Source organism: Penicillium antarcticum (genome assembly GCF_028974205.1).
Source record: "Penicillium antarcticum strain IBT 31339 chromosome Unknown utg000010l_segment0_segment0, whole genome shotgun sequence".
Lineage (NCBI taxonomy): Eukaryota > Fungi > Ascomycota > Eurotiomycetes > Eurotiales > Aspergillaceae > Penicillium > Penicillium antarcticum.
Genome location: NW_026695308.1, coordinates 44,952 through 56,391, shown reverse-complemented (window position 1 = coordinate 56,391; position 11,440 = coordinate 44,952). Strand labels below are relative to the sequence as shown.

Below are 11,440 nucleotides of genomic sequence, written 5' to 3'. Positions count from 1 at the left end.
CGGCGGTCCACAATGGCGACGCTCTGCATCAGATTATGAAAATTTGAGTCTGCTGGGCTTTTGAGCTACTATGATCCAAATCCGGATTCTGGTTGTTCAGGCCCTGAACCTTGAACATAACTTGTAGACCGCGGGTCCGTGATTCATGTGAGAGCTATGAATCAATGCCTCATTCAACCCTCTTACTTCCCCGCTGCTTTCAACGCTGTTGAGCTCCTAATCTATGATTTTTCGACCACCTGAATTGCATTCATTTTTTTGGAGGACACGTCGCATGATGACTACACTGCTTCAGCCCTCACTCAACATCAATTCTTTGGAAACAGACACGCAATGTGTGAATCCGGCAGCTACAGTGTGGTTGAAATATTCACCCAGTATCTGCGATAAAGGTGACTTTCTCTCCGATGCCTTGGAAACCAAACAAGGTAGCAAAACGAGAGCCGATCATCCATTCGATCAAACATCGAGCCCACCTGTGGGACACAAAAAGAAGCGACGTGGCTCAAAAATCAAGCACCCTCAAGAAGCTGTCAGCCTAGAGAGAGCCCGGTATCTCGAACGGAATCGGGTCGCGGCAAACAGATGCCGCCTAAAGAAAAAACAAGAGAGCGAGGAAATCCAGCATATCCTACACCAAGAGACGATCAAACGGGACAAACTCCTAGCTAAGGTAAAAAAACTGAAAGAAGAAGTCTGGGTGCTCAAAAACGGGGTCCTTGCGCACGCAGAATGAGGGGATCACCGGATCAACCTACAACTCACAAAAATGACGCAAAATATCTTCAAATCGGGGTTTTTTGCAGTTTCCTACTTTGGAAAGGCCCGAGACGATGAAGCACCGACCTGTCTACAGCCTCGCTAGCGTCTGTTGACCATGACACTGTGACTAGCAACGAAAGCTTTGATTGTTATATTAATCTAGCGAACATGTAATGTGGCTCTCGTTTAATAGTATAATTAGGAGTATATATCCATTCACTTTATGACGCACTAAATAGGATAGTAGTCATTTACAAAGTTCCCTAGCTTGATTGATGCAAAAATGGCCCGTGTCTACATCCTTGAATCTTTGCTGACTTAGGCTACCGAGACACGCGTTCTGTCAACCTGAAAATCGAGAGATCAAGTACCTACTTATCGCTCAACCTCTTGCCGCTGTCAAAGGGACGCATAGAGGGGACGTGGGGTCTCGACTAGTTCGGATGTATCAACCACCAATAATGTAAGGTGATCTGCGGAGTGGGGCGCAATGAATACCCGCAGGTATTCCGGGTTCTCGCAGTGGAATACGTCATTGGCTTTGAGACTGTGCGGTGCGGTACTCTTCGCTGACTGTGATGGTTGAATCACAGACGTTTGCCACATCTTGACTGAGCAATCATGTTGTTCGTAGCCAACGGAGTCCTTTCCTGCCGCTTTAATATATGTTAGTGTATAGCACCATGGTGGTAAAAGTAACCATATCACTCTGACAGACCCTTTCAAACCACTTTTAGAATACTGTAGTGTGAAGTCAACTGTCTTTGAGCATGTTAGATTTCGATCGCTTCCCGTATGCAACGGGTCCATCGCTGACCCAATTTACGCGTAAGGACATCATGGGCTCGATATAAAAAAACCAAACAGAGGTCAGCCCCATCACGCTTGCCAGCAGATGAATGCGGAACTGTAATTTACGTATGACGAGTTGGAATCCGTTAGAATGGGGGATATCTGGTCTCGTCTGGTATGCTGTCAGCTCCTATTGCTACATACAACATACAATGTCTGAATACCCCTTCGACCCTGAATAATAGATGACATCATGAAAGCAAACAATTGGCAATAAGTCAGATAGTCCTTCAAGATCTTCAGTTGCTAGCCAACCATCTACTGATGTCATGTTGAGAGGGCATTTGGAGAATCGAGCCACAGTGGATCGACTAGTGGAAATGAGCCGTCGCCGTTGATAACGCAATGCAAGGCAGGGCGATACACACCATGCTATCGTTGGTGGGTGAGACAACCGACGTTCTCGAAAGATAAAGTTGCAAGTATCTGCATAGGTGGTTCGCCTTTGAGCTCAGAAAATACCCCACTGTATCTCCTTCGCAACATTATCAATTTCCTTCAATCGTTGACCTTATAAACTTTTTCTCGATGTTTGACAACAGGTGACATAATCCGCTGTTATCTGTGGACCATGAATCTGTATGCTAATTGGGCTGCGATGTAGACGGAACTCTCAGAAGCCTGACGACGGTCTGATTAATAAGTTCCGGGCAACTTTTCCTGATGTCGTCCGGTCTACCAAATACGATACCTCTAGGTATGTCTCACGCTTTACCGTGACGTCCGTGACGCTCGCGACGTCCATGCTCCTCATCATACCACGCTGCTGGGCTTGATCCATAGGTCTCAGCTGATATAGCGTCTCACAGACTAGCGACTAAATATGACCTGAACTATCTGTCTACCCTGGACAGCTCTGGTCTTCGCTTCACGCCGTTGTTCGGCGACCAATCTGGTCTCCGATTCACGCCATTTCTTGATTATCATACAATTCCTGCCCCAGATCCACATAACCCTCGTCAGTATCACGATACTGGCAGTCTGAACACAGTCTTCCATGAGCCGGCCGGGGACTTGCATACACCACAACCGGAGCCAAACTTGATGACACCAAGAACGCTTCTTGAGCAATTCGCCGTCACTCCTCTACATAGAAATAATATCGACCCATTCCAGGATAATTCGAAAATGCAATACTCTGCACACGAGCCCCAAACTATAGCTCCCAGCATTCTGAACGTTTCATGTCAACCTACCGCATTCGTTCACTCCCACTTAGCTGATGATGCTGTCAACGGGTCAAGCAAAGCAGTCTTTCTGGCTGACGACGCCAATCCTCAGAACTTGAGCCCCCACCAGCTTCTTACCTCCCAAGACAGCGACTCACCAGAAAGGGAATACCGAAGCCACGGCGATAACCAGTAAGACCTTTCTGTTTCGCAGTAGGGCCCCGAGCTAACGAGTTTCTAGGTTTCGGTATCAAGTGACACTGAATACACCGACAGCCATGATGAAAGATCCAAGACACCCACCTACAACTTATCTCAACAAAGCTCAAACGTACTCTCTATCAATTGTTGATACGGCGCAGCCGGTGACGAACGAAGCTGCTTTGTATCGTACCTGGATCCGCGTTACATTCGAGGATGATGAACAGGCTTCAAATCCTGCCGCTGCCTGGGCTCTGTGGAGAAACGCTCGGAGACATGAGGCTTATCGGAAAGAGAGAAACATAAATGCTATTGAGTTTGTTGATTTATCCCAAGAGAATGAAGGCCAAACGTGTCACATCCAGCTAGAAAGAATCTCTCTAGACGGATTTTGTGTCACCTGGCTCTCAGACCCGACTACGGGGAACCAACACTGCTCAATGGGGGTCCGCTTTCACTTTTTATCAACCGATTTTAGCCACGCAAAAGGAGTGAAAGGAGCTCCTATTAAGCTTTGTGCTAAAACTGAAAGTCTTACCTCAACTAGGGGCGAGATAAGTTATTGCAAAGTGAAACTTTTCCGCGAACACGGGGCTGAACGGAAAATGTTCAATGACGTTTCTCAGCTGAAGCGAGCCATTGAGAGATGCAGGCAAGATCTCATCAAAGCCGAAAATGGATGTGAGAATCTCGGAAAGCGAAAACGGGGAAGACACACAGTCATTTACAAGAGGAACAAAAAGCTTGAAGACGAGCGGAAGAATGAGCTGCAAAGAAACCTGAACAATGAATTGGCCGTCATGCAAAAACTAGTCCATTCGAATCGACCTGTTACCTACTTCTGTCTTCGCGGTAGTTTGAAAGATGACCCTGGTTTGTTCCCGGTTACCATGGAAGATGACGAGACGCGAAGGATTGACCGAGTGGACCACTCGACGCTGCAACCCTTGACTCCACCCTCAAAATTAGGCAGTGTGTCGAGTAACTTCTCCGTTAGTTCCACGGAACACTGCTCACCTAGTCTGCGCCAATACCGAGACAAGTCAAAGTTGGATCAGTCCCCACAAGCCTTGTGGGCAACTATGAATACGAAGGCCAAAGCACCAGGTAAGCTTGTCTTCCTAACTCGGATAAATTTTGAGCCTGGCTTATCATCCATAAGCAGTTGCATGTTTCTACCTCTGCTTTCAGAAACAGAGCGCACATCGAGATAATTACTACACAGCGGTGTATTTAACAGAGCGTACTGCGAAGGAACTACAGGTGAAAATCTCCCACAAGAAACGCTTTAACCAGGTTCATAGATTACACCTATTCCAATTCCAAAATGGGATGAAAACCACTATAGATGATGATTTTGTTCAGCGGATCCCAGATGGACAGGATATGATTGCTGAAATATCAGATATCCCGACCACCATGGTTACCGGTGGCTCAACCGTTGAGGTTAGTTTACATGTATAGAGTCTTTAATTACAAGCTCACGGCTTTCGTCCTTATATCCATTTACCTCTCTCAATTAGCGGGTAGGCTTGTTTCACCATTCACAGTGACTCGGAAAGACATAAACCGGTTTACATTCGGTAATTCTCTTTCAATTGCAACGGTCTCGTAGTATTTCCATGTTGTAAAAGCAGCTCATGGGCAATCAAGACTATGTAATCATTTAACTTGTCCTTCACATTTCTAGCCGACCTACGAGATTCAGTTCAAAGGGTGGTTCCAGCCATAAAGATCGTCAGTCGACCGTGAGATGTTTCCAGTGCCTGCTCAGAGAAGCGCAGCCGAGATAGCTGCTTGTCGTAGCGTAGCTGAAGTCCATCCCTCTCTTTAATCAGGTATCTACTAGCCTCTTTCAAGATACGATTAGTCTGATCTAGCTTCTGGCCATCGATATGTTTGAATACGCACGACTCTCATAGGCGTCAATAGAGTTCGCCAAGTTAGCCTGCGTGAAAGGCGAACTTAGGATCGTCGCGTTCGAGGTCTGCTAGCACCTGCAAGATGGGTTGAAAGGGCTCGGTCGCCAAGTTATGTGTTTTTCTGCTGCCTGCTGCGAAAGAGAGAGCTGCGATGGTTAGCAAGAGCATTGGAAGCTGACTAATTTCACTTAACAATAGAGAGCCATGACCAGGAGCTTCCCGTGAATTGTCTTTTCACAAAGGATTGGCAATTCACTCGGCTACTGTTTCCCTTCTTTCGCCTAGTCTGAATTGCTGTTAGGGACATCCATTTTGTCCATAAGAAAAAGTCGAGGGTCTAGGTAATGCAACCTCCATCAACCCTCGGATACTTTGATAGACTACCTCTACTGACATTGCTGGTTATTTACGCACTCTTAATATTACAGCGAACTCAATCAACGCGGTTTCGAACAGGATATAAAGGCTTTCAGTGCTCTGTTAGCAACGCATTCAATGATGGTGATGGTGACCAATCTCGCGGTGTTGATGGTTGGGTGTGCGTCATATCCAGCGGCTAGCTCATTTGTGATGTAAGATCCGGGAGATAATGTTATACATTTGATCATAACACTTGTTCATACTCGTTGAAAGCCTCAGAAATTTACAGTACTGTAAAAGGAAATTCAAAGAGCAAGGTATCTATCTGAACGATGGTCACGTGTTCAAAAGTTGACTCAAGTCCACTTGAAGGCCAAGCCTAGCTTCAACGGGTTGACGTGTCGAGTACCCGCGACGGCGGCCTGACGCTTTCCGCAGCCTAGACGGACAGAACCACACACAGCTCAGGCAATCAACACTCGAGTGAGGCTAGAACAGTATTGTGACGCTTGGATGAAAATGTGAGCCGTCTTCGTAAAACCAAAGAATGAACAGTCTCCATTGCCTCAATATTAAGACTGTAGATTCGATAGTGAGCCAACGTTTCTTGACCGACTCACTTTGACCCATTCACAACACGACTCTAGCTCCCTTTTCTCGCTGGGCATCTAGAATGACACTAGACTTTCACTGCAAATAGTTGCGGTAAGACGAGGCATGGGTTGCAACAGGTCTCACTTAGGATAGGCATCGTGTCCAACGTTTGCTCCTTAGCAGAGCACATATGCGACAGGAGCCGAGATACCTATAAATACGTCCTCTCCCCCCAAGAGTATGTTCTAGGATACTGTCACTTGCTGCGCAAAGTCCAGCTAGCTTTCGATTTGAGGCAATTGATAAGCTCTTTCCTTAAACCTACTGGAATTCCACCGTACTGACATCTATAGTTATAAAGTTACATCAAGAATCCCACAAGATCCGCTGCGAACAAGGCAAACTTCAAACAGATACGTGTCTAGAATGATCTGGCAATCTGTCTTCTTTCTTCATGTACCATTTCAATGGCTGTACTATGTAAACTATGTGAGGATTACTGAGCGCCTTCGTTCATATGAGGACAGGGCGGATTCTTGACTGACAAAATACCAGGCCTGCCGTGCATATTCTATAACCGCCTGTTCCTTGTCATCTCAGCCCCCTTTGAGAATTGCGTCGTTAGTAACATCCCCTGTATATTTTCAAAGAGCCCTAAATCGGCTGATTTTCTTCCACCAATACGTTCAAGTCTCTAGCAAACACCGTCTTTAAACCTCTACTAGCCCTTCCCATTCACTTCCTCATCTCCCAATCACGAAAACAAAGCACCATTTCGGGTGGCGCAGGCTTCTATTAGCCGAAGTTCGGTAGCAAGGGAGTAAATGGAGAAAAGTAGCACGAATTGTGCAATCACAGCAGTTTTGTTTCCGACCGGGGGATAGCTCAGCCAACAACAACATAGACCAAATGTAAGTTCTGTCACGCTCTACGGAGAAATAGACAGGATCTTTCTTCACACGTGATTATGTTAGCCAGAGACGCGTTTCGTCAAGCTACTGCAAAATGTCACGCTGAGGACTCAGTATCTAGAACTCATCGTCGCCAAAGCCAAATATCGAACCGTGCCGGGAAAGAATACTACTACATATGTGCCAGGCTTTTTGCGAAGCATTGTCTACCTCCGACCGGTCTTTGAGTAATCGAAGGGAGATTCTGAGCTTCTTCGTAAGCGCGGCAGCTTCACTAGTACCAGGCTGAGTGCGAGTTAGGAGCTCAACCAATAGCACGGCAGTGGAACGCATGATATGATGCAAGGTAAAGCACCATAGTCCGATATTGTTCAACCGCACTGCGCCAACGTCTTCTGGCAAAAGATTAATGACGTGACCCGCTGCCTGAACACATTCTGTTGCCAGTCGCTTGCATAAATCACTCAGATGCAATCTTGAGGGTGGCCATTCAGCGAGACGGCAAAGGCACGGTTGTAAGATGACAAGTTTGGTCGTGTAAAATTGGAAAGCAAGGCCAGTGCGCTGGTCGACGAATGAGTCGTTCGTTTTAGACGTAGTAAAATCGAGCTCGACAGGAACTCGAGACAGCCAATTATCTGCGCTTGTGTTCAGAGAGGAAATTATAAGTTCCATCTCAAGCCAAGGCCTATGCATCGTCCCCGGAGCATATAAAGTGCCAACCACTCCCCTCAGCAGAAGAGATAAATCCACGGCATAAGGGAAAGATGCCGAGACTTTGAGTGTCAGCGGCTCGGACAATGTTTGCGAATATTCTGCACTCAGCATACTGTCTTTCAATATAGGCTGTGGTAAATGAGAACAGAGAAGAGCATTTTTAAGTGAAACAGTTGGGCTGTTGAAGAACAAAGCGAACGAGGGTGAACTGTAAAGATTTTGGTCCTCAGCAATTGGGAGAACACGCGTATCCCAAACACCATCATCACCGTTTGGCATAGGAAGAGTGGTCGTACAGCAAACATCACTTATGCCAGGTGAGCGACCAGTCATAGAACACAGCGTGCTATCAAGTATTAAGAGCGCCCACTACACTCTATTACCGTGTTCTTTATATGCATGAGAGTTGCTTTCGCTTTCGGTCTTCAAGTTTAAACCCAAAGCAATTGCTGACCGTATGGCGCAACCAATGTATCTCCAAGCCCTAGAGTGTGAAAAAAAGAGTCAGTAGGAGGCATGTGACTCAATACAACTGGAGAGAACTCACCGACTAACCTGGCCAACGCAAAGCAGATAGAGCGAAACTAATCCCTCGATTTGAACTTGTTGTAAATCTATATGGTCTGCGAGCATAGCATTTTGTACGCCTAGCTTCCACGCACGCGAAAAAAACTCATGATGCTCGCCTTCGATTTCTGAATGCTGACCTGTAAGCATTGTATGCCTCGTCGCAATGGCAAACACCAGATTCAGCATTGCCACCCATCTCTGTTCCACCTTTGAGCTCGTTGTAGAGTATATTGTCCGGTATTGACTTGAAAACTGTTGTTTCTCAAGAAGCGGAAACATACCACCAACCGCGCGGAAGAAACAACCAACAAGCCTATCCGCAACTTGTCGTGTTGGCAATTGTGCGACATTCACATCACAACAAAGCAAAACATCTGATTCATCCTGAAGATAGTTAAATGGTGATATTGCGAAAATTCGAGGTAGTTCTCTCGATACGCTAGCAGTATCTTGATCAAGGTTGCATTTAAGTCTGTATAACCAGAAAACTTCTGAGTGTTCTCCGATAGTTGATTGGTCTGTCACATCGAATATAGCACCATGACGGTTGTTTTCTGTCGTTGACACCGCAAGAGTGTCGTTATTGCAGGGCAAAAAGCGACCAGAGAGCTGAAGGCCATTATTTGGAAGCTGAGTGTCGAAAATGGCAACATCATACTCGGTGTGCGTGTGGTTCCTGCGTAGTTGGTGAAGCGTTTGGTCGACATGCTGGGCCAATGCGATGCCTAGTGTGGGGTAGAGGTCGCTCAGCAAGCTTTCGAGTGTTTCGACGTGGTTCTTCAACTCATTGAGTTGTCTAAATTTCAATCAATGGCGCGTCAATTTGCCGTAGGGTAGTACTGACCTAATAGATTTTTCTCTCTTGTGTTCACCATAGGAACACGGAACGCCCGTATTTTGACAACGATGGCAAGCTGGATGACCCCCGCTACATTTGACCTTATGCAGGCGGCAGTTTCCACACGCTCGACTGACCCGATGGAGACCAGTATGAAAGTCGGATTGTGCTGCTCGGGGAATCGGAACCTTCGCTCTGAAAGGATGGTGCTGATTGCATACCGATCGGTCGGGGTTGACCTGAAGTGAAGTTGTGCTAATTGAAGAGCTTGAGGGCAAAGGGCAGGCTGGATTTAGAACGGGCCCGTCGTAATTAGATGCTTCCAATGTGTCAAATGCAGGCTCTGATCGATGTGCTGAATGGGACAGGAAATGTGAGCTCTCACTCATAGTGCGAGAATACTGGTGGTTCGGATGAACAAGGTGGGACGCTAGCCAATAAAGCAGCTATAATCGGGGTTGTAGAGACGAGACGGTAACTGTGAGAAATGTGTCTTCGAATATTTTATACTTTCAGAAATTAACCAAGCAAACAGTACCGCGCAGGTAGCCCTCTTACTCGGTGTTTCGCTTGCATGTATGGAAGGGGTGCTGCGAATGGCGGACGAATCTGCCGTGGAGTTTTGCCACCTCCGCTGCGGTTTTTAAGCGTACTGTCTGCGATCTTGATATCGCATGTAACAGTCGAGCATCTTCGTATTCTCGAACTGCCAGAAATCCACCAGTCCTGCGAATTCCTCGGATTGATGAATTGGAGGCATACAACTACTGATATGTGAACGGTTTATTCAAGACGGCTGAAAATGCCACAAAGTTCGCCGAATACTTTCCATGAGCCCAAGGCATTTGAAAGGAGCATCGTTTGGACCAGCAAGATGCCAGCAAGGTGAAATGAGATTAGAACCGGAGTTTCCAGCGACGAATTGTTTGCTGATAGGGGACTGGTCGGCAGGTTCCTCGGCAGGTTCCCACGTTTCGCCTTTTCCGGCCGCGAAAAGTCTCGAGGCAACTCCAGTAAGTTATGGCACTCTTCCCGTGCGCTGGTGTCCCCTCCTCCATCCGTTCCTACCCTGCCCATCTGTACTGGCTAAGGCTGACAGACTCAAACACAGCAGAAATTTATCAGGTTTTTTCCTGTCCGATGCCATGAATGGCTCGCAGGGTTTTTTGTCCGAAAGCTGGGGTGTACTTCTGAGCGGTCCATCACGCCCCTATCGGCCGCTTTCGCGGCCTTGAATAGCGAGGTCATATGCTTACTTTTCAGATGATGCTCACAATGGCGCATCCCCTTGTGACATTTCGCTAACTTGTCATCATCGTCCCTCCGTCCAACCACATCCCTTTCGAGCCGGCGAATCGACGAAACGCCGTATACTTTCCAGGAAATGGGATAACGCGACACGAACGGCGAAGAGATTGCGTTGGAATTGAGTCTCTTTAGAGGTCCCATGGTGTGGAAAAACACACGGTTACACAATGCTGGAGAGTGGCGATCTTCTCTTCAGCTATTGTGTTGAGTACTCGTTCTCACCGATTCAAGTTAGTGAACATCGCTCAGCAACGTGAGACTGTCCATATCCGAAAGAGCCAATCATCACAAAGCAGCTGGACGCAACAGGCGATGCGCCGTTGACAGTGTAAGATACGGAGCTGGTCGACTTGGCCTACTTGAGTCTGTTGGCGCAATGTATGAACGCTTTCATTGTCATAAAATGGGAGTATTATCGACCAAGCTGACACGCCATCGTTCCGAATTAGCTTTGAAAGCCTCGATGCACCATTGCTCGAGTAGAGAAGCCATGTTTGCATAGAGAATGCCGTTGATCCAATGATGTCCGCTGGAAAAGACGTCTTTGGGTATATCAAGTAGGGATCATATTGCCTCCCGGACTATGTTGCCTCCTAGACGACAAAAACGAAGTGGTGTTTGGACTTGCAATTGAGCGAATCAGACAAGCTGTTACGAAAGAGCGGATAGTTTAAGCAGCACGTTATTTTGCTAACCTGTTTCATGTCTGTGATGCTGGATACAGACCATACCCGAATAGATGACCCGCAGATTCGGTCGATGTATGGCTCTTCGGTCCATAGAAAGTGCGGAATGGACTTGAACTTGTGCTGCTATTCTGCGCATCGGTCATAACACGTTCGTTTCGAGCAATGATTTTCTGCGAGAGCAACAACAACAAACGCGAAGAAACGTTTTAGCCGCCTATGTCGGGTAAACTGTATGGAAAAGTCACAGAGAAGAGGTTGGCGAACTGATTCCGCTGCTAGAGATCCAAATCAACCTGGCCCCATATCGCAATGCTCCTTGCTGGAAGGGGGTGTTACAAGATCTGTACGGTCAGATGCTGAGGCTGTCTAGCAAAAGCGAGAAGCTTCAGATATTGCAAGAATGCGTGACGGATCAGGTGATGTTCTGGCTGCCATTTGGCAGGGTTGTGTGACGCAAGGATGCGAAAGAAGCGGGAAGAGAGCTACCATAGCGCCACTTGCTTCTTGAACAGTCTAGTGTCGATACGGATTATGGATGAGCGTTCGC

At 47.0% G+C, this 11,440-nt stretch overlaps 1 protein-coding gene across 1 annotated transcript; it reads left to right on the top strand.

The window, feature by feature from the left end:
• Window positions 1–2,142: 2,142 nt before the first annotated feature.
• N7508_011045 (uncharacterized protein) lies at window positions 2,143–4,716 on the top strand (the record flags this gene model as incomplete). Its single annotated transcript, XM_058469105.1, has 6 exons — window positions 2,143–2,156; window positions 2,219–2,311; window positions 2,469–2,975; window positions 3,025–4,091; window positions 4,150–4,430; window positions 4,675–4,716. 6 exons carry the CDS (start codon window positions 2,143–2,145, stop codon window positions 4,714–4,716), a joined length of 2,004 nt encoding a protein of 667 aa, XP_058314083.1.
• Window positions 4,717–11,440: the final 6,724 nt, after the last annotated feature.